The sequence below is a fragment of the Marmota flaviventris genome, chromosome 12, assembly GCF_047511675.1.
Source record: "Marmota flaviventris isolate mMarFla1 chromosome 12, mMarFla1.hap1, whole genome shotgun sequence".
NCBI lineage: Eukaryota > Metazoa > Chordata > Mammalia > Rodentia > Sciuridae > Marmota > Marmota flaviventris.
The window spans coordinates 26,676,478-26,703,920 of record NC_092509.1 but is presented as its reverse complement, the minus strand read 5'-3'; the positions used below and the strand labels follow the sequence as shown (position 1 = coordinate 26,703,920).

General features: G+C 43.9%; 1 protein-coding gene across 14 annotated transcripts in view; it reads right to left on the bottom strand.

The window, feature by feature from the left end:
* The window catches only part of Celf2 (CUGBP Elav-like family member 2), a 496,258-nt gene that overhangs the window by 65,399 nt on the left and 403,416 nt on the right, over positions 1-27,443 (bottom strand). For all 14 annotated transcript variants that reach the window (XM_071599796.1, XM_071599795.1, XM_071599797.1 and 11 more), the window contains 2 exons: positions 11,847-11,895; positions 3,582-3,716 (listed from right to left, as the gene is read on the bottom strand). In XM_071599796.1, the coding sequence (XP_071455897.1) occupies positions 3,582-3,716; positions 11,847-11,895 (184 nt within the window). The remainder of the gene's footprint in view (positions 1-3,581; positions 3,717-11,846; positions 11,896-27,443) is intronic.

Below are 27,443 nucleotides of genomic sequence, written 5' to 3'. Positions count from 1 at the left end.
GGGTAGATTGTCTAAAGTGGGGCGGAGTCCTAACCTCGAAGAGGAGCTTCATGTGCTTGGCAGGTGCTCAGTGGTTTTCGAGAAGCAAGTCTCCACCATTTCCTGAGATTGCTGCCCTGGAAGGTGGGATGGGGCTGGGGCTGGTGACCAGCAATGGGACTTTAAAAATAAACTTTCTGTCCAAGGTGTAGATGATAATTATTATTATTATTTTCTTTTAGAAAAAGACAGTGACTCTAACTTAAGGTCTAGCAGGGTGTGACAGGTGCATCTGTGGGCCCTGTTGGTCCTCCATGCTGATGCAGTGAGGATAAGAGTCGGCAAGCCTGGGAAACCTCAGCATAATGCATACTAGGGAGGAGCTGAGACTACTGATGTGCCCGAAGAAATGACATTGGAACCCGTAGGGGAGCCAGTGAGGCTAAATGCTCCCTTTGTTTCCATTGCTACAGTTGAAGTGCACAAAAGCAGGGAAAGGAGCAACCACCGGGTTGCACCTCACCCTCCTAACCAAATATTCTGATTTAAGAACTTTCTTACTGCATAGTTTATAACGTGGTTTGATTTCAGGAGCTGCTTTTCAGAGCAGCCAAGCTTGTGTCACTTAATTTTCATTTATTTTCTAAATAGCGGAGCCAGCAATAGACATTGGGAAAAAGAAATGCTGAGTGCCCTTTATCTGCGACACCGTTAATGGGAGGCACTTATCAATATTTGATTGAAAACTGAAATTCTTTAATGAAAGCAAAACAGTAGCACGAAGAGAATTGTTCTTTTTAACAAATACACTGATTCAGGAGCAGGCCCCTGTAACCAGGAGTCCCCGGGTCCCGCTAATTGAAAAAAAAGTACCACTGTCTGTCTTTATATTTCAGAACAAATGGTTATAAATGAGTATTTTCTTTTTTCCATTAGGGAATTCTCATCAGTTCACCAGAAATTATTTTTCCGTTAAAATGAAGCAGGGAGGGGTACTCTCCTCTTTACATCGGGCCAGCATTTGCATAAAATATTGATGAGTGGGCTCCCACAACTTGTTTCAGAAACAAGCTGCTTCTGGTGTCAAGTGCTGGCTAATCAACCAAATGGCACATCAAATTAGCTAAGTTCTCCTTTTAAATACGTGTGTCCTGCTCTTTCCCATGGAAGTCGTGGCTGCTTTCAAATCCTGTGTGCAGAAAGAGCTAATGTGTGCTCCGGGAGCTCTCAATGCCATGGGGCAGCAGTGCTGATAATTCCTGTATCTACAGGACAGAGGGACACAGTGACATGGGAGCCAGGTGCAATGGGCAGGGCCGAGCAGAGCCTAGCACTCAGCTCCTAGCTCTCTAAGCCAGGTGGATGTGAAGTTTAGACAGAGGCCACCACCCCTGCGAGCAGTGACTCTCTACAAGAGGAGCAGGGCAGAGATTTTCCTGCTATCGTTAATAACACTTGGGAAACTGAGGAATAGAGCTAGGAAAAGGAATCAACTAAGGTCACGTGTCGTGTCAGACTGGAACTTGGGGTCAGTGAGCTCTAAGCTGCCATAATTCTCACTGTGATTACTTCAAGGGCCTCCCTTTTTGTCCTTTCTCCATGTTTTATACATTGGGGAATGAAAAATGCCACTATGCTAACATGGGACTGAGAATAATAGCAGCAGGGACTAGGGATTCCAATTAAACCAGCAGCAAAAAGAGGATCACAAAAACGTCATGTCTTTCCTACATCCTTCCTCTCTCACTACACTATCTCTTCAAAGTGTATTCTTTTTATTTTTATTTATTTATTTTGTGTCTTGGGGATTGAAGCCAGGGGTGCTTAACCACTAAGCAACATCCCTAGCCCTTTTCAAATATTTTATTTAGAGACATGATCTTGCTGAGTTGCTTAGGGCCTTGTTAAGTTGCTGAGGCCAGCTTTGAAATTGTGATTCTCCTGCCTCAGCCTCCCAAGTTGCTGGGATTACAGGCATGCGCCACTGTGCCCGGCCCCATGGTATTGTCTGCCTGAGTGTGTGGATGGAGATGTTTACATGCACAAAACGACAGCAGGACAATCTGATGGCCAGGTGTGATAAGAGTTGGCCTGGCCTGTGTCCATCACAATGATGGACAATTCTGGTTGATAGTGGCAGCAGCCACAGGTACAGATGAGCCTCAGACACTGAATCTGCCATTTAGGTATTCTATTTAATATCTGTTCAGCTTTTAGAAAATCACTTCTTTGAAGCGAGGGTTAAATAACCAGCATTTCAGAAGTGCCACAGAATGCTAAACTGCGATTTCCTTGCTGCCCTTTTTGATCCCCCCACTTTAAGCCATCTTCCAAAGAAAATTCAGGGATCCAAATCTGGGTTCTTCTCTGCCTCCTCTTAGTTTTCCTCTAGACTACCTCCATTTTGGGGCTCTGGAGGTAGATATAGGTAGAACTTTTGTTCTCTGGGCCTTCAATTCTCAATTCTAGCAGCTGACATCATGAAGCATTATGTCAAAAAACAAAACAAAACAAAAAACCAAAAACCCAAATGTTCTTCCTCGCATGGTGCTAGAATTAGGTAAAACTAGTGAGATGGGGGAACATTGGCACCTTATACTTACGGCCCAACTTTTTCTTTCTGCATGTGGCTTGGGTGCTACTGATGGCCCAGAAGCAGAACTTGAAAGTGAACACAGTTCCTAATGTGCCCGATGGAAACTGCACTGGGAACTGTGCTGAGAAGAGAAGGAAAACCTCCCCATGTTTCAAAAATGGGGATTTCTTAAAAAAAAAAAAAAAAAAAAAAAAACCCTGAAAAATGTTTTGCACATAGGTTTCCACATCAGATTGGTCTGAAAGCTGCAGTCAGACAACTGTTAACATGCATGTCAACCTTCGTGCATGGTTGAGGGAAGGAGGTTTGTGTGGTCTTGTCAAGGAGGAGGCAGACGTGGGAAGAAAACGGCCAATTCCAGCTATTTCCTAGAGTTGCTGCAAAAACACTGGTCTTCATCCTGGCTCCCAGCCACAGCTTTTACTTCCATCATGGTAGCAAAGGAGAGCCCACAATCTTCTTCAGAACAGGCATTTTTCTGTCTTGGGCTGGGGACTGCAGGGACTTCACTCTTTGAACCTTGGACAGACCCAGTTACACGAAGCCCGTATCTGTCCTGCCCTGCACATGAGCAGTGACACTGCTTCTTGGCTTGGATGGCTGTTAAGAGGAACATCCCCTTACGGTTTCCTTCAGGCACAGGCAGCCAGCCAGAAGACTAAGGCGGAAACACACAAAGCCGTTCTCACCCTCCACATCTCCTCACCCCTCAAAATCTACTTCAATTTGAGGTTGAAAAGGGATGTGCAGTAACGGGGCAGCCCGTCAGCTTCCCCTGTGACAGTGATGACCTGAGCTAATATGATGGCACTCAGACCTTCTCTACCTGGGAAGTAAAAGGTGATCACTTCAGCTACTGTGAAAAAGTTCAGGCTGGATAACTTCATCACATGGGACGTATTACAGGGTGACCTCCTGCTGTACGCCGTGCCTACATCTATCTTGACTGTGACACAGAGCTCCAATTAGCACTTAAGGAAAGAGGCTTCATACAAGGCACACTCACCTCGACTCAGCCCGTCGGGTCCCCGGAGAATCCGGCATTCTTCGATCTGGCCAAATGGAGAAAACATCACTCTGATATCGTTCTCATTACATTTCTTCGAAACCATTCCTATGAACAGTTTTCTGTCTTCCACGGCTAGGAGATGAAAATAATGAATGAGAAAAGCCCATTTCATCTTTTTTTCTTGTAATCAATGCTTCACTACTACAGCAAACCAGGACCCTGCCAGGCGAGATGGATCACAGTCCTAAGGCTAAGTCAAAACCCCAGCTTGTCTTCTTCCTCCACCCTGCACCTCATCCGGACTGTCCCTTCACCTTGCCCTCTCAAATGCTTCACCTCTCCGCAAGCCTGCTCTTGCTAATACAGATATCTTCTTAGGGCTCAGAACCCTGGGAGGTCCCTTTCACAAACACCAGGTGTTGGCTAGGATTACGATGTAACTGCTAAACGCCACGCATTTCACAGAGACGTTTTTGGATGCAGATTTTAGTTTGGGGTTTTCGTAGATTTTTTTTTTTAAACTCTAATGACAGGGAAAGATAAAGGTCAGGAGAGGGAAAACAGCAGGAGCAAATGCTGTGAATCAATACATGGAACTTCATCAACAAAGACTCTAAGGGAAGAAAACATCCCCCCCCCACCCCCGCCGGTTTCTAAAACCTTAGTCCTCACTGATGTGGAGAAAAATAAGAGATCCTAGAGTCCTGCTTCTCTGTAGTCTAGGACAGTCCTGCCCATGGCAGGGACTGTGGAGTGCTAACTAGGTTCCACACCTGGGTCCCAGAAGCCATTCTAGCAAGGAGAGAAAAGAACAGGCAACTGCTACCCAAGAATCACCTTGATGGTCCATGATGGGAAACCTTGATGAAAGAAGAGGGAGAAAGGACTGCCACTATTCCAGCCACTTGAAAGAAGGATTCTTGAGGGACAGAGAGATGCATTTGGGGATCATGACAAGATGTGCAAATGGGAATGTGACGGGGGAAAGATGAGGCAAGTTTTACTTCAGATGATCTGGGAAATTTTCCTGAAAATCTCCACGCTTGTCCTCAGGACATGTGACCTACATTTAGCCTGAAAGGCAGGGTTATAACTCATTTCAGGACAATGCGTGGAGGCTTTTTTAGGAGACAGACCTTTTTTTAGGGCATCATAGAAGCCTATGGGGAGAAGTCCTGCTTATTTTCCATTGCTTCATTTCAATTAAAAAAAAAAAAAAAAAAGAATGAAAAAAGGCTAGCCAGGCACCCTCAGACCACGGAGAACCCTGGCCTAGGGGAAGGGTGCTGTCCCAAGGTGCTGTGCACAAACCTTTGTTCTGAACCCGAGTCATAATTACGTCACTGCTATTCAATTGGCTTTTATTTCTGTTTTTTATAGTTCTTACCTGGACAGTATCTCATTTTCACTTAACCAATAAATATTTACTCTAGACTTATGGGGGCCGGTTGCTTCTGGAACCCAAGTTAAAATACGTGGTGTGGTCCCTTGGAAGGTCTGTTCATGGGACAGTGGTGTGACTTGGTGGACCACGCTGAAGCTGCTCTCTGGCTGAACGCTCAGCAGTGACCCAGGAGTCCCACAACTGTGCTGTCCAGTACTCAGCTAAAGGTACGTGTGACCACAAAGGCCCCAAGGGGGCTAGTGTTATCAAGGAAATGTTGATAAAAGTCCCACGTAACTAGTATGACTCTGGTGAACCTAGACCCTAAATGAAACAGCTACATGTTCTTTGTCACAGGAGACACAAGAGACATTTTGTCTTGTCTGTCTCCAAGACAGATCCCTGAGGCCTTGGCAGGGGGAAAGGTCTTGCCTAGGGTCAGTCTATTCTGGACCATAACCCAGTTTCCTACGCCTGGCCCAGTGCCCTCTTCCCTCTCCTGTGTTTCTTCTAAGTTCAGAGGGAGCAGATGAGACTTAAAGAGAGCAGCAGCAGCTGTGACTGGGAGATGAAGATTCTAGTTCCAGTGCTGCCATTAAACTTGATGTGCAACCTTGGAGACCTTGGGGACTACCTGACTTCTAGGACCTCAGTCCTGTCATTCATAAAATGAATATATTCTATTCTTTTTTCCTAAGCACTGTAGAGAATGCCTTCTCTGTAGCTCATGTCTCCTTTGCATCTCAAACATGAGCAATGAACATGGCAGCCCAGCTATATGCTTGGATTGACAGAAGCATTTGGGCTGGGGATGATGGCGACACCAGAATGGTATGCAGAATCCCTTCCACCCAGTCTCTCCATACCTGTGATAGCTCCTAAGATAACTGAGAAATGTTAGGGCTCTTTGAAGGTCCATTCAAACTGGACCCCGAGAAGCACAGGCAGGGTCTGGATAGACTAGCAGGGGCTGGGAGAATAAGGTACCGAGACTGTCTTTGAGGTGGATGGAGGAAAGCAGCCTGACTTGAGTACAATACGCACTGGCTCCGGCTTCATCTGTAGAGTAGGTGCTGAAGGGATAGGAAGCAACCAGACAGTCAAAGTTCATTGCTCCTGTTGGAGATGCAAAGGAGACACGAGCTAAGGAGGTGATGGGTTCTGATTCTTGGGAGAGAGGCTGTTTAGAACCTGACTCCCCTTATTTAGATAAAATTTTTTTTCCAGTGAAATACTTTTTTCTACCTTTAGAGTAAGTGAAGTACCAATGGTCTACTGTGAACTGGCAAAAGCCAAGTAGTCGAGGGCAAGCTAAGCTTTAGAAACACCATATGCCCCACAGGAGCTTTCTTTATGAAGGAGACTTTGTAGGCTCCAAGGTCAGCATGCTATGATGCCTGGACTCCACACATGAGGACTGTGCCATGTAGGATGTGCTTGAGGAGATGGGTAGAACTGGCCAAATTGGGGCAGAGGAGGGAGGGAAAGACTTCTAGTTTGCAGTTCTTACTACTTCTTCCCTCTCACCTCTGGACTCTCATCCCCATGAAACTATGCCCTGTGTCTTCATGAGAATTAAAACAGACAAACAAACAAAAAAAAGTCCTGATGTATTTCTTCTTACCTTGAAGAATCTGATTTTAGTTCTTTTAAATAAAAGCAAATGAAAAATTCTCATTTGGTCCCTGGTTTGACTGGTAAACTTATAATTGCGGTGTTTAACTAAAACAATTCACAGGTTTGAGCTCCAGGGTGATGTTATAGTAAATTAAACATGCGGCTCCTAAGCTAAAAATGATTTTTTCCTAAGATGAATATTAAGAATATGGAAAGCACTTATGAGGGATTCCTAACTTCCCAGCCATCACTAAGGATAACCTCAGCCAGGCAGTGAGGAGGAAGACAAGTCTCATTTTAAAAAACAAGTACTGGGCGAATTTGTGGCTCAGTGATAGAACACTTGCCTAGCATGTGTGAGGCCTCGGATTAGGGAGAAAAAAAGGAAACCCATGTCATCCCATGTATATGCTAATCTAAAGGCTAAATTCCTTCTCTGCACAGGTGGGCTCATGAGCGTACATAAAAGAAGCTGGACATTCACAATCTTCTAGTTGCCCAAGTTGCTCTGGGCTTTTCACAGTTGGGCCACGTTTGCTTTAATAGAAAAATGGCTATGACCAATTATATTCTGCTTTTCTCTCCACAGAATTTTTCCAGTTTTCCAGGAAAAATGTATTCATAAAATTTATTCCCAGGATTCCCATTCTAAAGATCCCTAACAGCTTTGTAAACATTTAAACATTTTAAATAAGCATAAATATCTTGAATTCACTTAAATTTTTCATCGTTTTTTTGATGATTTTGCTGGTGAGTTTTTCCTAAATATTCATGGGCAATAAGTGTCTCAATTATTTCTTTTAATCTATTAGGATATGGATTACTTAACCAAACCTACTGTATTTGTAATACTCTGCCAGGTATTTTAGGGGAATTAAAAGGGAAAAAAAAACCACCCAAACAATGAAAAGGTAAATTCCCTGCCCCTAGGGGAACAGTTACTTCCTCTAGGACAGCCACTGAAGGAGCACAGGGACATATCTCTAGGTATTGGGGGCTCCATCACCCCTAACAATGGCAGAACAGGAAGGGTTCCACACCAGTGGTCACCTGGAAGTCCTTCCCCATGGCACAGTGAGAAAGGGTTAACATTTTAAGTATAAGGGTGACTTTTTAAAGTTAGGGGAATAGAAACTTCATTTTTTAAAAAAAATCACTAATTGTAAGTCTGTGCTAACACCCTGGTGCACAATCTGTCAAAGTCACACCTGGATTCGGGGCTGCCTGAATTAATTAACAACTTTTCAATGTGTTAGTGCTAACATATGGCATTTAATTACTGCCTCCAAATCTGTGAGTCTCTCCACTTTGAATTTCAAAATTATTTCTTCATCTTCCAGTAAAATCAGAAAGTGACTGGACGGAAGCCCCCTGTGATCCTGTTTTTAATGGAGGCTTTCGGGTCTTTACCCTTCCCCGGCAATATTTAGTTATCTGGACTCAGACTGGCTTTGAACTGGATGCACGGATACTGGAGGTTTGGGAGGCCTTGAGAAAAAGAGACAGTGGTCTTAAATAGTATTTCTCGATCCTAGGCCTCAAGGACTCTTGACAAGTCGTGAGGTTGGAAGGTTAAAGCAGGGTGGATTTAGATGCTCTGTCTGCTGAGTGGTAACAATCCTGTTCTCAAAGAAGCACGGCCCAAGTCAACACTGGCTCCAGTCAGAGACCCAGGCATGGGACCTGAGGCAACCTCCATGCTCCTTCATCCCTCACTGTTGAGATTGGCTTTAGCAACTGCATTAAAGTCTTGCACAGCTGGTACAATCTACTGTACAGCAAAGCTGGATGATATATATATAGCTGTATAGGGACTCACAGAAACAGTAATTATGTTTGTGCTAAATCCACGCCCTCCTCAAATCCACACCCATCACTCAGTTTTCTTCAATTAAAATAAAACAAAAATGAAGAAACAGCAAAAAAGGTGGAGTCTACTGATAATTGGATATTTCAATGTGCTCTTCTTAATGGTCCCAACACCTTATTTAGAATTGGATTTTTGCTTTTCTTTTGGACACCTGGCACAGTAGAAGCATAAGGGTGGAAAGCAAAATGTGGTGAGTTTGTAAGAATGTGCTAGAGGCTGCAGCTTAAATCAGAGCCAACTGAGAGAGCAGGCTATGAGAAGCCCTGGAGACTTAGGAAGTCCATTCAGTAGAATCTGGCAGTATAGGACTGATCCAAGATCAACCTAACATTTCTGGGCTCACACCACAGAGGTTCCCTTTATCAGAATCTCTAGATGGATATGGGCTTCAAAGGGTGATTGCTTTCTGGAATTCATTTGTCCATCACTAATTGATCTGTGATTAGCAGCCCTTTCTTGCTCAGCAAATAACAAAGTTTCATAAATCTGAACACAGATAATGAAGACAGTAACTGTCTGTGATGAGTCCTTTGTGCTGTGCATAAATGTCAGCAAACTCAATAAAAGTGCAATTAGAGCTCGTTATACTTCTTTCACAGCTACAGGAGCTATTTAGAGCATCCGAGCCAAAGAAATCTTTGTGCTCTTTGAGCTTTTCAAACTATGCTTACCTGTCAAAAATGCCTTGTGGAATCAGAAAGGGCTGCAGCTTTTATCACTTGCTTTAGAAAATTATACATTTCTTCTGATTCCTAAATCAGAGCCAAAGAGAATCATGAAACCTGTTCATGTGTGTTCAAGGTGTGGTTCCATTTGAGCCTCTGTAAGGCGGAACCCTTGAAATGTAGCTTTCAGTTCATTTATACCTTTTGGCTTTTCTAACTAAAAATTCAGAAAATGGAGATCATCCTACAAAGCAAAGGGAGAACTGGTCCCACTGCAAGGTTTGGGGGGTTCTTGTTATATATAGGTCATCATGTGGGATGAATGGCCTAAGTCCAGACATGTCAGCAGCTGTCACTTAGAACACACCAAAACATCTCCCTTGGCTAGTGGAATTATGCTGTTAATTTAGTGTAATGCAGCACCCTGGATATTCACCATGTGCCAGGTATTATGCTAAGATTTTTGTAGATGTCAACTTGGGGAACTCTCAAACAACCTTGTAAGGCAGGCATGACCCAAGAGTTCATACTTCACTCTGGTGAAGTCATTGAGGCCAAGTGAGGTCAAGTGACTTGCCCAAGGACATGGCTAACAATCACAGAGCCAGGAGTCGAACTCAGACTTCTGGAAACAGTTCTTGCCTGCTACCCTAATGCTGCTTTCCATCAAGGGACACTTTCAGGTACTTTCCTAACCTAGCAGTAATGGTGCCTAGTGCTCCTTGGCTTTTGAGATCACAAAAGACTGGAGGCACTTATAACATGCTGGATTTATTCTGTTGCTGTGGTTCTAGACCCAAAGCAAATGTTATTCCCTGTGTCCACAGTATCCCCTTCACAGCTAGAGCAACAAAACACTCAGAACTCCAGGCAGCTTGGAGTGGACGGGAGTCCTCAGCCAGGCTGTGCACAGGCACAGCAGAAAGTACAGAAGAAGCTGCTTCATGTTGTCATGAATACAACCCCAGGCTCAGAAGAAAGGCAGACCCTTTCTCAGAGACTTTCATTCCATGGCCCTTGTCCTGACATAGTTTAGAAAATTATGGGGCCAAAGGACAGGGACCATCTCTTGGGGGCCAGAAGTTCTGAGAAGACCAGCTCTGATGGGATTCATCCCACAAACTCAAGATTCATCTCTCCCATTTACCAGTAAAGACAGCAAGCTGCAGAGGCAGGTCCCTTGGGGCAAAGGAGCTCCCAGGAATCCACACAGGAAACGGCCTTCTATGTAGGTACCATGTTCAGCCAAGAGCCATATAAAGCCAGGGGATATCTCCAGGTGATAACAATAAACAGCATTTTATGGAAGGGATCTATCACCAGGAATATTACAAATATTTCACCTAAGTCTCTGGAAGGAGGGGGTGGAATCCAACCTATGTGAGTTGGTTACCACCATTCTCAATGTATGAATGAGAAGATTCAAAGTTTCATGTACGTGAACCAGTAGGCCAAATGCATGTTCCATAAGGTCAGGGACATAGTCTCTTGAAGTCGTCCCTTCTTCAAATTCACTGCTGCACCCCCAGCCCCTAGCAACACGCCCAGCACACAGGAAGTGGTCAAGGGATGACTGCTGAATGAGGAAATGGAGCGACTTGATCATGATCTCCAAGCAAAGCAACATCAGGGCTCAGACCTCTGGCACTAAGGGCCATGGCCATGGCCAAAGCAGTGCAGGGAAAAAAAGGGAATGCACACTACTCAAAGCACAGGGCTCAGAAGACAGTGGGTGGAGGCACTTGAGTCCACTCCCCAAGAGGGGGAAGATGCGACAAACCAAGGGCTGGAAGCTCCTTCAAAACATTCTATTCTGTGAAGAAGCCAGAAAATGGATGTGCTACAATTAGCAAAGAAATACCTTGTGGAGAGATTTAGAGCCCAATCATAATTTACATTTGCAGATATGTAGATCTCTAAGTGCGTGGCTTCTGCCCTGATTACTAATTAATGAGGTACAAAACTGGCTGGTGGAAGGAAACGGTGCTGATTATGTCAGTCTTGTGGAACACAGGAGCTCTGTGGTCTAAGACGGTAGATGATTCTTTTAACATACATTTCAGTAAATTAAAAGAACAAAACAGGGACAGAAGGTTTGTAGAAATGGAAGCAAAAACTTAAGACAGAAATGTGGGCTATCAACCCTCTAGGGTCTTGGAGAGGCAAATCCCAATTATTCATGGATCTCTCATCAAATGCATATATATATATATTTATTTATTTTTTTTTTTACAGCAAGTGTACTTTTATTTAATCAGCAGACAGAATTCTGCTGCAAATGTATTGGTATAATTTAGAGAAGACTGCAATAAGATAGTTAAAGAGGAACAAACAGAAAAGACAAAAAAATTAAAAAGTTGCTTAATTTTTAATGGGCGATTCCTTCCCCACTCATGCCATCTGCCACCCATTGGGCTCCCTATGTTGCATCGGGAAAGATACTGAGTAAGTGCCAAATGCCACAAAAACCATCACAAAGGGCATGCCCCCAAGCAGAGGGACCCCTTATAGCAATCTTGCAGAAGTCTTTACAACAGAGATAAATAAGATTAGGAACTGGAGTGTGCATTCCTCCAGATGTGCTGACCACCGTGGAAGTCTCCTGGAGCAATGAGCTCCACCTTCCTGAGGAATAAAGCTGCTGGGATTGGCTCCTCCCTTCCCCATCTGACTTTTTAACTTAAAGAAGCAGATATTATTAAAGGAGACAGTTGGTTACCACCTACCGTTTGACTTTTCACTATCTGCAGGTTTCATCTGAATGGGATGATGCATCTAAAAATACAAAAGTGAGAAAGTAAAGACAGATTGAACAACTGTAAAAGCAGTCTACAACATCTGATACGATTCAATGTTATTATTCTTTTTTAAAAATATTCATTTTTTAGGTGTAGATGGACACAACACAATGCCTTTATTTTTTTTTTTAAATGTGGTGCTGAGGATCGAACCCGGGTCCCGCCCATGCTAGGTGAGCACTCTACTGCTGAGCCACAATCCCAGCCCTCAACTTCATTATTGATACCCTGCTATCATTACCAGGGTTCGGAATTAATGATAGGACTTCTCCCAGACAGAATTACCTATGTTAAAAAACAAATCCGAGTTTTCAGTTCAAGAATGTAACCATTTTCAGTCAGGGGGCACTGTAACACCACACTTAAAAGCTTAGGCTTTTGAGTCAGAACTTGAGTTCAAAACCACTCAATACAGCTTCTGCCTCTATGTGGTAGAAACTTCTGGTTCTGCCACTTGTTAACAGCTACATGACTTTGGGCCAACGTCTTAACTACTCTGAGCTTCAGTCTCCTCATCTGTGAGATGGAGAGAACACTTGTATAAAAAGGTTGAGATCGAATGAGAATATGTACATAGGATATGCCAACAGAAATCGGCTACTGTGATTGTACTATTAGGAGTTTAAGTGCAGATTTATCTTTGCTCCTACCCTGGCCATTCTGTACATCTGCTTCATGAATTCTTCCCAGGTCTCATAGTTCTGAGTAATTTATAGGTTGAGCAGTTGATTGATTTAGATGCCATTATATACTGATTAAATGCTAGCATAGACTAGCCGTGCAGAGTCATGGAGAGACTGGAGGGAGGGAGCGAGGGAGGGAGGGAGCGAGGGAGGGAAGAGGGAAGGAAGTAACACAGGTTGGTGAGAGGGACCACTGGCCTCTGATCACAATCAGTACACACACAGGGGTAGAAAGAACTTGCCAGGACAGGGCTGAGCTCCTGCATCGTGGCCTGGATGCTCCATGGCTCTTTATACAAAACTGATCCCACCACTGTGCATGATCCACAGTTCACGCCAAGTGCAGAATGCTACCACCATTTCCAATTAAAATAAATTCCTCAAACTACTTTCAGAGGTCCTTTTGCTTCATATTTCATCCCACCCCAAGGAACACAGAAGCCACAGGGTAGATGGAATCACTGGCGGTGCAAATGCTTTTTATTATAATGGGGCCCGTTCTCTCTGAACCTTTAATTTCCCCAGTGGACTTCCATCACTCGCAAGCCACAGCTCAGGGTTTTATCTAATTTAAATGAAAGGGGGAATGGTACTCGGCTCTGGCACTTATATGATGGGAAATTATTATCAGGTGGTCTGTGCGCATCTGACGTCTGCCAGGGTCTTCAGAATACAAGAAGGAAGAGGGAGGGCTGTGCAGGGGTAAGAAGCTAAATAATTCCAAGCTGCCTCACTTCCCGTAACAGACAGAATGGCCTTATGCACAGAACACAGGCCTTGAGATGCAGGGTCCACTACTATCCCCATTTCATCCATTCATAGACTCAATTTGTGGAGCAGAGACAACAATGAGAATAGAATGTTTAGGGGTCCTGAGTAGGCCAGTCTTTTCAGAAAAAACACGGGATACATACCTTACAAAGCAGACAGAAGTAAACTGTGGAAACCCCTGATTTGGGCTGAGTAAAATGACCCCAATCTATCCTATAGTAATGGAGAAAATGACAAAATGAAATGTTCAGGAAAGACGACAGTCTTTGAGTAAGCTCTTCTGCCAGTATGCACGCGTCCACCCATTCAGCAAACTCGGGAGAAATAATCAGGCTCTAGGTGAAGGCCTGGGGACAAGGCCAAGGGAGGACGTTCCTCCCCTTGGGGTGTTCACTGTGTGGTGGGGGTGACGTGGCTACATGCAGCCAGCTGAGCACTGTGGCAATGCTGGTGGAGAGGCAAGACAAAATTTCAGGGAGTCCACAGAGGGGTTCAGGCACTTACTTCTGCCTGGCAAAAAAGGCAAAGATTTCCAGCAAGAGTGGAATCCATTTCCTGTCCTTGGACTTGCATCAGAGACAGGTAATACCTGTTATCTCCTTGACAGGATGGGATACCCCATTTAAAGATTCACAGGTTAAAAAAGAGCTCAGTTCCATCTCGTCAGGAGCTTATCACGTGAGTGAGGAAGGCGACGAGAAAGGGCTGAGAAGGCGGTCAGCATCTGGGTCTTAGCCTTGTGACTCAGGAGTTGACATTTCCGTCAACTGAAGAAGCAAAGCCAAAGGATCAAAATTTGTAGTGTAGAAAAGTCATTTTCGGCTCCAGTATGGAGGGTGGATTCGAGCCCAGAAAGGATGCAGGGAGGAGAGTTCAGAGGCACTGCAAACAGTTCAGGTGACACTGATGAAGAGTGAAACTTCAGTGGTAGCTGGCTGGTCATGGGGATGAGGGAGAAGGAGAACTATGGACCTGGGCCACCAAATGGATTAGGGGATCACTGCCAAGCAGGGAAAACGAGAGAGACCGGTTTTGGAGGAGGCTGGTGAGCTCAGGTCTGGATGTGCTAAATATGATGGGAGGTGATGCAGAGAGAAACTGGCCATGTGGGGCTCAAGGGCTCCCTGTGGGAGGCAGCCGTGGAAGCCACAGACATTAGCAGATCTATCAGGGAGGGACCTTAGAGTGAAAAAAGAGCCAGGGACAGAACTGCAAAGAACATGAGGAAATAGGTGTCTCAGGACGATAGAGCAAAGGGCAGTACGAGGGGCAGGAGAAGCAGGAGCAACTGGCCTCATGGGAGCCGGACAGGGGAGTTTCTGGAACAAGGGTGAGGCCACCAAGCAGGTGCTGCAAGAGGCTATGAGGCAAACACTGAAGTGTCACTGGCCCTAAAAAGTCCTTTAGGGAGTTTATCAAAGCAATGTCTGTGAAGCGGTGGGACTAGAACTACAGGTTGTAGGGGTGGAGGAGAACTGGGAGAACAACAGTGATGGGGACCTACAATATGGTAAGTAAAGATTACTAGTTTGAGAAGATTAGTTCCCTTTTAAGATGGGAAAGACTGACATGGGTTACTATACTGAAGAGAGTCGGATGAGACTCACCAGCTAGAGCAGAGAGGACAAGTATACTGTGTTACCTATGGGACACAAACATAAAATAGACACGGCTCTTGCCCTCAGGGAGCTTTCAGTCCATCATGGCACTTAATATATACACACCAAGAAAACTGGTGGCAAGATCAGGAGCACAGACAGGTGCTCCGAGCCTACAGCTTTGCCTGTGAAGTGCGTGGAGGACCAGCAGGGGCCTGGAGCCAGGAGGGCAGCATCATTCTATGCTAGAGCTGAAGGAGGGCCCTGGAAATCCTATGGCCTGGTGCTCTCCATTCATTAAGTCTGAAGGGAATTTGTGACTTTGCTCAGGACACACAGATGGTTAGCGACAGAGTTGGGATCAGAAGATTTATCTCCCTGTCTTAATGCAGTGGTGATGCCTCTAGACCCCACTGCTCCTCTATGAAATATCCAACATGGGCCTTGGGCATATGGGCCTTCACTCACTGAAGGGGTAGATGGAAACCTGGAAGGTGGCTGTGGCATTCCATGGGGGACAGTCCCCTTCCTTTCCTCTAAGCTCCCTTAACACTTGGTGTCTGTAGCCCTGTGGCTAGTATTTATGGAAAGACTTCCCCCTGTTTTTGCAGCTGCTGTTTCTGACCTATCTAGCAGGCACAGGGAATCAACAGTGGTTCTAACAAAGCACTTGCTGCCCTACAAACTTGAACATAGTTTTGGTCTTCACTGGGCCCAGAGCAGGGAAATCTGCTCCACTGAAGTCTGGGTTGTCGGAACATGGTGAATTCTGAGCGGCTGGCTACCCTCCTGCAGGTATGTTCTGGAGACAAATTAGATAATGTATGTAAAGCGTGGTGACCTTCGAGAAAGGTGTTCAATCAGGACTGTATTAATGGCTCATTATCACCAACAGTTCATTTGAGTTACAAATTTCTGATCACACACAGGCTGTAAATGTCACCGAGGACAAAAATGGCGTGGAGAAGCTATTCTACGATGTTTCACTTCCTCAAAACCTGCAATGTCCCGAGAACTTTGGGAGATTTCTTGAGTGGAGCAGGGAAATCCCTGAAAAAGAGTGGGCCTTTTAAAGTTTCATGCTATATGACCAATTTTTTTTTTCCCTATAGCAGGTGGGGTTTCAAAGGTCTGACCCAGTGTGACTCCAGGGCCACTCCTCCACTGGATTGTTTCTGTCCTCAAACACCAAGTGGATGCTGGGAGCTCAGGGAGAAAGTTCTCATGATGGAGAGTTGGGTGTAGCCACAGATGCTTCAGCTGCTTCTCAGAGAACCGTGGGCTGCACTAAGGTGTGTAGCTCGGGAGCTCAGAGGAGAGATGCCCGTCGCAGACCCAGGGAGGATAAATTCCTCAGATGAACAAGGCTTGAGCTCCTTCTTGAGGGAATCCTCATGTTGGCCAGGAGATGTGTGAAGGACATTTCAGAGATCAGAACACACATCCAAAGTCCCAGATTCAGAGAAAATAGGTCATAGTGTTACTAAAGAATGATGATATGACATTCTATCCAATGGGAGAAGCAACGGGAATTCTTAGCCAACAACATTCACGAAAAAATAAAACGCAGTGAGACTAATGCGTTAGGCATGTATTTATGGATTTGAAGAATTTCAAAGAAGAAAACAATGCAGGTCTACTCAGTCTTGAGTTAAAACTGCCCTAGGCAGCAGGATGGCAGCAGAGGTCACACCCTCAGCACCTTTCTCAAGAACTAAAGATGGGGAGGGGGTCAGAACTGCTGTTTCTCAACATTGCTCCAACACCACTAGGGAACCAGGCCTTATCTGCTGCAGAGCAGACGGGGCTGGGGATGGATCTACATGCTGTTATCTGGAGGTCCCAGGCAATAGCAGCAGAGCAGAGAAGGCCCAGTGAATTTGGCAGACTCTATTCCAAACTACCAGTTGTGAGAGAACCTCAGCAGCAGGGTTGAGGCTAGTACCTCGGGATGCCCTCCTTCTCCTGTCTGTGGCAAGTGAACACGTGCTCTTCAAAAACTTTTGCAAGGAGACTCCTAGGAGACATCGGTTACCTAAGGCGAGGCAGAATTAGTTGTGTCTGAAAAAAGAAAATGCAGGGGTCTGTACAGTCATGATCTGTACACTGTTTCCCGAGACTAGAAATCCTGCAAGCACCAGCCTCTGACATTCACAGGGTAGTTTCCTGAGTCATGATGAGACACGAGCAATGACTCCATTCCTTGTGTCTAACTTAGCTGCACTTGTACAAACTTAAAAGGCAACAGGAGAGCTATGGTTTGCAGGTACCAGGTTCTCTGTCTACAGTGTGCTTGCACCAGGGAAATGGCAGGAGCCAAAGTTTTGGAAATAAGTCCCGTCCATCCATGGGAGTTCACCTCACCTCACCTATTTCGAGTTCACATTTCTAGAAAGAAAGGCTTCTAAACTATTCTCTGAAGATTCCTTTGAGTGCACACAAAGTCTCCTTTTCACTTTATTGCAGAATAACATTTTGCCTAAAGTTATACATTAAGGTGCTGGTAAATGGCTTGGTCTCTACTTAGCCCTATTTATTTCAAGACAAACGAAACATAATCTTGAAGTGCTTGTGCCTGGCATGCACGGGACCCTGGGTTTGATTCCCAACAGGACCAAAAACAAAAACAAAAGCCCCAAAGAGAAACTTAATTTTAATAGCTTCCTCTCTCCCAGGGACTGGAGATAAGCATGTTCCTTAGAGACCAGCTTTTGAGCCTCTGGTGGGTCTATGGATCAACTACTGGCCTCACATGCCCAGTGGAGGCAGGACCACCCAGAGCAAAGCCCCCTTGCTGTGGCTCGTTAAGGAACAACTTCTTCAGGGGATGTGCAGGCTTTTGGTGAGGTGGGGCTTCTTGGGGACAGCCCGGCATCTCACCTTTCTTTCCACCCCTAAGCCAAAATCATGCACCAGCAACAACATGAAGTGCTTGCCTGTGTCCCAGGCACTGTGGCTGTGCCATGCCTGCTTCCTGGCCATGTAGCACACAGCCTGTCTGCATGATACTCCAGGTTCCCCTCTCCATTTAGGCTGTGTGGTTCTCCCTCCTCTCTTCCAGAACTGAGCTGTCCACTGGTGGTCTTCAGAATGGTTGGCCTCTGACTGGACTTGAGGCTGACTGACCTTAGATTTGCTACGGAAGAGCCCAGCTGTGGCTCATGACAATGAGAATACAACCTTGGAGCAAGGCCATTCTCAAGGTCTAGGGGGTAACTATGCACAGAGCTGTGCCCGACTCTAGGTGTTACCACTAGGGTCCCAGTGCTTTGCCAGTCACAGGGATGAGACCTGGCACAGAGCTCCAGCCTCCACTGACCAAACAGTCTGGAGTCTCCATCGCAGATGGGTCTATGTGATCTTTCCCAGTTCCTCTGTCTCAGTCCAGCGATGGCCAAAGGGAAGATTCTGAGCTCTCTGCAAGCGGTGTCCAGGGGGAAGGCTGTGGCTGAGGGGAGGGTGGTGCGGCTGGTTTCTCACCCACAGGAGAACTCATGTTGAAACTTGCTTAACCCCAGCCATCACCAATTGATGAGCTAACCACCTTTCACATGAGATTCAATAAAACATGCCATTTCAAACCTGAAATGGGTTTTACAGAGTCACCGTTATGCATCTCATTACTAAACCTATCCAGACCCCTTGAGAGAACAGTCGTGCTGGCACATATTATAAGCCTACTGCCCATAAAATATTTAAAAGTAGAGGGAGATGGGAGGGAAAGAAGTGAAATTTCAGAAGAGCTATGTGCCAAATGAGAAAAATTAAAGGATTCCAGACAGTAAAGAAGAACTAGTATTTTTCTTTTACTCCACGACAACATGAAAAATGATTCATGCGCGATACTTGGATTGTACAGTAACGATGAAATACCCAAAGCACCTACACTTTCTGAAATTCTCTTCAAAAAATTTATGAATGGTAAAAGTTAGTTTCAAAAGTTTCCAACTGGAGGCAGGTCATCCCCCAAAGGGAAGGATTATGTGTACGGTCAAAGTTTCTTTTATTGCAGTCAGACCACCCAGAGATACACACCTGTACATCTACACCTATACCTCTAGCTAAGTGCTTTTGTCATTTCAGCCCCCGAAATATTATGCTCTGTATATGGAGATGGCGAAGAAACCAAGGTGGTAGGAGTGTTACTTTATCAGTACTGAATAAAAATCTCTGAATTTATTTTATTTTATATTTTGATACTGGGGATTGAACCCAGGGTCACTTTACCAACGACCCACCTCCTCAGGCCTTTTCTGTATTTTCATTTAGAGACAGGGTCTCACTGAACTGCTTAGGGCCTTGCTAAGTTGCTGAGGCTGGCTTTGAACTTGCAACCCTCCTGCCTCAGCCTCTTGAGCCTCTGGGATTACAGTTGTGTGTACCACTGGGTCTGGCTCTGAACTCGTTTTTGTTTCAGACAGTGCAGCAAATTAGCTAGGATACCTTTAGCAGAAATGATACCTCTGCAAGAATCTAGAAGACAAAAACAATTTCTCAGATGGGTTAAAACCAGCTTTTGTCTCCAGGGCTGCCAGATTTGCTGTCCACGGGTGTAACTCATACATGAAATGGGGAATGTATACAATTTTTGTGGCAATTAAAGAAATCATCTCTTCACTCTCAGTTTTTCAGGCATTTGCTCTCGGTGCTTTATGTATGTGAGCCAGTTTAATTCTCAGAATGTCCCTATGAGATTGGTACTTATAAGGAACCAGGGGAGAGATGGGCTGGGTAACTTGGCCAAGTCACATAGCAAGTAAGCAGAATGTAGGAATGTAGACCTAGGCCTGGCACCCGTTTCAAAGGTGCTTCTCCATGCCACCTCTGCACACAGCCACACCATTTACTGCAAGAGAGTGAGGGGTTTCTAAAAACTACAAGATTATCACAGTTTTCTTTCTCCATGCTAAACATGAAGACTGCCTCAACCTATAGGCTTCTTCCCAATGAAAACTCAGACTTTGTAGTATATTTGTATATGTGTATTTTATTCACGCATACATACAAAATTTTTAAATTACTCCAGAATAAAAATTACTATCTGGATTTTCTTCATGAAAAGGGTAGGAAATAAAGCTTATAAGCCTCCAATGAGTGAAAGGAAAAAATCACAGCATTGTGTCATGCCAGGAAAGAACAGTCCCAGCCAATATGTCATTTGATTATGAAGGAACTATACGTACACTCTAATCCAGAGGTTCAATGTTAGTTCAACTATATAATCCCCTCAGGCCCTTCTAAATAAGACTCAAGAAACAGAATTAGATGCTGCGGTTCCTTTTGTGGAATAAGCTATCTAAAATATTCTATGCTTTTGCCAATGAAAGGTAAATTAATAAGTGAGATTGGCTATCTATTATTCTGTAAGAGGAAAATAATGGTTTTGATTCTTTGACAGCAACTAATCCTAAATTTTGTGGTTTATTTACAAACCAATAGTGCAAAAACCAAACCAAACCACACTGAAATCTATCAAATGCATCAATGCATAGACCACTTATTGTTGGGTCAGCCATTTTTCATGTTAGGAGGCTCTGGGATTTGGCTATATTCACTGCCCGGCTTATAAGTCAGTTTTTTTGAAAACCACTTTGGAAATTTTGGAGGAGATTATTACCCTCTGAAGTTGCAGATTCCATAGTCCAAGCAGAGTACCCAGGATTCATCTACCCCCAGGCCACAGTGCTTTTCCAAATTGTTCTTTTGTATATCATCATGGAGTTGACCATAGCAGGTACCTAGAAATTTTTCAACTTATTTTTGCTGGCATATATTTTTATAAAAGCAATCTAAACTAAGAAGAAAAAAATGAGATTTCAGTGGGATAACAAGATACATAAGTTATCTTTTTCTTCCCATGGTCGAGAGTAACTGGAGAAAAAACAGTGAAAACATGTTACGATTTCTTCCCAATAGTCATTGATACATGCAAAGTGCTTAAAATATTGACTGCGTAGTAAATGCTCAATAAAGGTGTTATCACTATCATTTTATATGGTATAGGAATATCCCTGAGGGGAAACCAGAAAAGGTCCCATTTGGAAACTAAAAGAACACACTGATAAGAATGGCCTTTCTGTTCCCAGGAGAAGCATATAGCTAGTACTGCCCAACTCTCAGCTTTTCTTCTCATATAGCAATAACCCAGTGACAGAGAAAAACATAACCTAAAATTATATATCTGCTTTTGGCTTATCAGGCTCCAAGTCAGCCTTTTTAGCTATAATGACACTACCTATTTACATTTCTGTTAAAATAATGCAGTATACTAAAAGGGGGAAAAACAAGCAATGTAACTGTTTAGTCCTGGCAAAAATAAAATAAAATATTGCAGGAAAATTAGATTACTCTGGGTAGAATTCTATGAGGGAATTTGGAGTCTGTTATGGTGATTAAGTCATCATTTCTGACAGATTACTCTAATCGGCTGTCAAATAACATTCCACAACCCCATCTGTAACTTGGCATCCAAATTATTCAGCCTATGTTACCTTCTGTGTATAAAACACATACCAAACAAGGGGAGGTACAGACTAGCATTTATTATACTCATTAGCTATGATTAGGTTCTGTGTTTTCATTCTAAATAATAACACAAGCTTCCATTTGCTTTATTTATTCTTAAAATTAGGAGAAAAATGAACAGGCTTAAAATGGCAGGCACGGACCATGAATGAAAAATAACTACAATGAACAAAGTATGCGTATACGGCTTTTCTGAAGCAGTGCTGTTGAAGAAGAAAGGCAATCCTTTCCTAGCTTAATTTTTTCTTGGAAGTGTTATAGTCTATTAACTATAAAGGCAAATCTATGCCACTTTTTAACCTCTTAACAGAGCTAGTGCCCAATTAATCATTATTTCAGGAGAAGATATTGCTACTACTGTATTTAGCAAAATTTCTTTGATAGCATTTCAGTTCTCCCTATCACCCTATCTTTGGGATATAGTACATAACGGGTCCACACAATGGAGCTCTTGAGTCAAAGCGCAGCAAAACCAATTAAGATCATGCCTAGGTTTATCTAGAGCCCCCTTGTTTGGGTCTGTATGTTTTAAAGACAAAAACTCAAACAAACCAACAAAAAACCCGGAGGATATAAAACAATTTTAAAAGTGGAGATAAGCCGAAAGAATACAAGAAAAGTCTCAAAGGACTGTGGTGTTGCTGAGGTTATACCATGACAACTACAATTAGAGCAAAAGACCCCAACAATTTTGTGTGACAGCTGGAAGATCACTATCACCACTGATTCATGAGCCAAAATTAAGAGGAAGGTAATAATTTGCCTTTATCACTAAGTGGGAAATATACCGATATCCTTTCTAACAACGATTTCCTTTTCAATGTGGAACTGTCTTCCCAAATTAACGATGGATGCTCTAATACTCGTTCTTCCAGATGTTACCCAGATGCTAAATTAGACATTCTTCCTAATTGAGCTATGCAAACTACACAGTGAAACAGTAATGTCTGCCCTGGCCAGTAAAGAGTGGTCCAGTGACCTGGGGATCCATTTCTATCTCTGACACTAAATTCTATGTGTCATGAACTCATAGCATAATCTCATGTTGTAAGAGAAATGAGCCTGGTTTAAAAATATTTTTTTATATTAGCCTCGGCCATAATGATGTCCTCCACAGCCTTTGGCTCCATCCCCGACCCCAGCTGTTTTTAGGGAGCTCACCATTACCCACTCCTCTGTATCCAGTGAACTGGGACAAACAAAGCCTCACATGACAGTGTGACAGTGTGACTCTGTGAGAGGATGTCCTTTTTGTTTGCCTGAGCCCAGGTGCCTGTGCTCCTCAAGCACGAAGCTATGAGCGTTGGCCACCAAACTGGGGACTCACTTCTGCATCTGGAGCTCCTCAACCTTCTCTCCAGGGCTGTACTCTTGTATTGCTTCCCAGAATGATCTTTTCTCAATCTGTTCAAGCTATGACCTGGCCTCAGCCCTGGAGGAAATCCTTTTGGACAGTGAAACCTGCCTAGCTCATGTACATTTTGGTCACCCCCCACCCCCCCCCCCCATAAAACTTGGGATTCTGGCTTGAGACTGCTGCTCTTGGAGCATTGTACCTGGGGTATGATAAGCCCCTCTGTTCTTCCCGATCTCTCATATAACCCTCTGACTTGGCTCTCAGTTTGCTTCATTTTCTTCTCCTTAAAATTCTCACTTTAGATCTCTCTGCACTTTCTTCTTCTCATACGTTATTGTATTTTAACAGCTACTACCACACTGGCTAGTCCCTCTATACCATTGCCTTGTGAATTCGTCAACAACTCGGGTAAAGAAATTTCTCTCCCTTGCTCAGAAACTTTTAATTATGTTCTAAATTAAATTCCAACTCTTTGGCCTGTATTTCAAGGGACACCACACGTTGGCCCAAAGCCACCTTTCCAGTTTTCTCATTATTGTACCACGTTTCTCTTCTCTTCTAGTCAAATTAGATAACTCCCCATTCCTGGCACTTCTGCTATGCACTAACCCACAAAAAAGGCAAGAAGGACCCTTCTCCTGAAAAAAACTCTCTACTTGCCTTTGGCAATGTAACTGTGGTGTATTTGTTATTTAAAGACGCCTGAACTTCATGTGAAACCATCATCTGTGTAGATTAATAGGACAATTTCGTATGACTGAAATTCAAACACTACATAGCAATGGAACGGCATTATTTTCTTTCCAGATGATTCATTAAAAGTCCCCAAAAGTTAAAATTTTGAAGCCTATTTCTTAAGATTCAGAGCACTTTCCATTAATTAATCTGTAATATTTACTAGTTTTCATAAGTAAATTAAACACAGACTCCGTAACTTACTACATTCTAAGGCAACCACAGGATCAAGTATCTCATGTGTGACACAAGGCGTCCTGCATCCCCTTCAACAGCTGCAACGCTCTGTTAATATTATCGACGCCTTATCCAGGAATCTCTAGTTTCCTTTCAACTTTGAGGGAATCAAAAGCCATCACAAAAATACCCCTCTAACAAGCAAATCTTTAAAATCTCTGGTTCAAAAATAACTTGGAAATTTTAAGCCCACTGTACTTTATCTGACAGGATACAGGCGTTTCATCAAATCAACAGAGAAGCATCACTGAATTTCATATTCTAATGATCCCTCCATAGCTTAGCTGGAGTCCTGAGTTGTTTGAGCTGCTTTACCAGCCACATTCATTAATTAGTGTTTAACATTTCCACCTCTCTGCAAGTTGCAACCTCTCATAAAAAATGTATGATTTGATTGGTTTAGCGGTGACAACTTTATTTTCAGCAGACAAATAAATACAATACCTTATTCAGCATTCTTTTTCCATTTATTTATTTAACTACCTCCATGGCCTTTGGGATTTGTACTAAGTGAATGAAAGTGAATAACCAAGGTAATTTTCTTTTTAAGATCATGTGTAAGCAGAAATGATTAAGTCAGTCCCTTTCTTTCTGTCTCACGAATGTGGCTGGTCCAAAAAAAAAAAAAAAAAAAAAAAATCCCTACTAAAAATAGAGGACAAGTTTAGAAAAATGCCTTAAGGGCTATTTCATACAACCCATGTTTAAAATGCAAATCCATTAAACATCTGAGCAAGACATCTGATATTGTTTTTAGCAGCTATATTTATTCATCTCATCTTCTATAAGTCACACTAACTTTGGTTGATATTTTGCCAAATGAAGATCTCTCCTCCAGTACTGCTAATTCTTTATGAGATTGAGCTTCATTTCACTGTCTCAATTTGATTTCCACCTTCTACTTGAATGTGTGAGATCGTTTACCAACTTTGGAAATTACTCATTGGCAGAGCTTAGGGAAATTATGACGGTTTGGTTGTTCTATAAATACCCTTTCCCTGAAGCTCAGTCTTCTACATGTCAAATTCAGGGCTTTGGTCTCCAAATACATAGCATAGAGCCAAAATTTAAGTGGCAAAGGCAAACTTAGATAAGAAATACATGAGGCAAAAAATGTGGGAGTGATAAAGAACAAACTAAAAATCATTTATGGACAGCACTTGTTCTAGATCTCTTCTGTTTTAATGATTTCTTACAGCTCTGGACATGTAGCACTCAACAGGAACTTGGGAGGCTTGGGCTCTTAGTCTTGTAGTAGAAGAATGCCACATAATCATAACGTCTGGGTTTGCGTCTTGGTTTTGCCAACTGCAAATACTTTTAGTAAATTACTTGATCCCTTTTTTTTTTTTTTTTTGGTGCAGGGGGTTGAACCCAGGGCCTTGTGCATGCAAGGCAAGCACTCTACTGAACTCTAACTGAGCTATACCCCCAGCCCAGGCAAACTCACATTTGAAGCAAAGGTCGTGTCAGAAAACTTGCTGCATGAATGCAGTAACAACATTGGATAACATAAATGAAAGTGCACAGCAACCTGTAAAGTACTCTATGGTCACAACTTTTCTTCATTCACTTAAGGACTGTGATCAGAGCAAGAAGTCCCTGGTGAACTGCACAGACTCATGGCTTGCCTTGTGCTTCTACTTTGTACAGCTGAAGAGTGGTGGGGGCCAGAGAGACCACTGCCCCACCAGTCTGTGAAGAACTCTGGAGTTTTATATACATCCACATGGGTGTGCACACATACACATGGGAGGAGGGGAACCTGAATAAAAGATGTTGAGAGGACACTGAGCGGACACTTGTTGAACACCATCTGTGGCCCAGGGTGTTAAGCTGGCCTCTGAGAAGGCTCCGGGGAATCTGGAGCTTGGCATGGAAGAGACTGAGGTGTCAACAGCAGAAGGCAATAAGGTACAGCAGCTCACAGGATAAATGCAGACCCATGGAACAGGGAACCAAGATGAAGGGATATTTACTTCTCCACCCAGAACTGTGGGACAGCGAGAGTGCGGTGTCATATGGATGGGGTAGAATGTGTGGTCAAGAATGTCCTAGAAACGAAGGGAAAAAGGGGCCTGGTGTGGACTCTTCCCCTCTGAACTCAGCAGTCGCATTTTGCTCCTGCCACAAGACACAATGCTCTTCACACCCTCCTCCGAGTGTGCTGAGGGCACTACCCCAGCGCCCCACTCTATTCCGCCCTATCTGTGCCCATTCTAGGAGCAGAGCTACCACAGGGCCAATCTCAAAAACCCGCAGATCCAGTTCCTTGGGCTTTCACATAGCTGCGGTCCCTGTGGTCCAAACTGGTGAGAGAGGGAACTACAGTAGGACATAGGATTATCTCACTGACCAGAAATGGGGGACATGTAGGAAGAGGAGAAGGTGAGGCTGCCGTCTAGCTTTTGTCTTGGTTGGTTAACTTCACTGAGACAGGCCCTGGTTGGTGGCAGGAAAAGAATGACTTCAGTATTAGAATTTCTGGTGGACCATCTGGATGGAGTGGTTCCATAACAGATGTTGGATATCTAGGACTGGGGCTTAGCAGAAAAGTCTGATGTCAGGAGAGATGCCAGTCAGTAGCCTAGGGAGGCTGTAGAAGTCATGCGAATGAATGACAGGGACCTAAGGAGGTGATGTAGTTTGAGAAGAAAGGGATGAAAACAGAACTGTCAGGACACAGATGCTTACAGGGCAATACTTCATCACACTCTCTGATTGCCATCCCTATACACACTGTAATTCCCGTATTTGGGGAGAAAGTGTCGTGAACGACGTCTCATTTCTCTGTGCAATGAAGGTGCTGGGGTGGTCTTTCTGTGCTGCTGTTACCCTCACTTTGCTCCAGGACAGCTCCTTCCACGTTCAGAGCCAACCTTCCCTTTCATAAAGCCAAGCTGGGTCTGACCAGCTGGTGTACTCATTCCTTCGTTCTTATAGAGTTTTATGAAAGTCTAAAGTGCATCTGATCTTTCTCAGCAAAGCTTTTTCACTGGAAATGTTTCGTATCCACATAGCAGTAAAAGTTGAAGTGCACAATCACATTTAGGGAAGAAAGTCAACACTGGATGCCTGAGAACATACCCGGAGCATACAAACTACAGCATCTACGTGACAAATGCTGCTGTGGTTATGTAAGACCGTGGGATGCTATTTTTGGGAACCAGGCGCTTGGCACAGTTGCCGTTGACAGATCTGCCTCTCATCAGAGCACTGACATGTACCCGGCATGTTCTTGCATCCAGGAGCCTGCGTGCCTATCTCCTCTGAAGCCAATTACATAAAAATATAACACGAGTGTGTTCTTAAAACCAGGACAGTCCACTTCTACATGGTCATCGTCAAAGCACATCTCAGATGCGCTACCAAAGACTGGCACAAGGACCAAAGCATCTTTAGTTTTGCTCCTTCCTTCCTTTTCAGACAACAAGGAGATTTTGTAGTTAGTCAAGCAGCTCCAGAGTCCAGGCTTATCTTCACTAGTGAGCTGACCTGCTGATTGTGATGTGTGATCCTGACGCTGGACGAACAACCTACTTCTAACCTTCTTCCCCAAGACTAAGGGTGAAGGAGATTCAGCTCCTCTGACCAGGGCACAGACGCTGACCAGAAAATA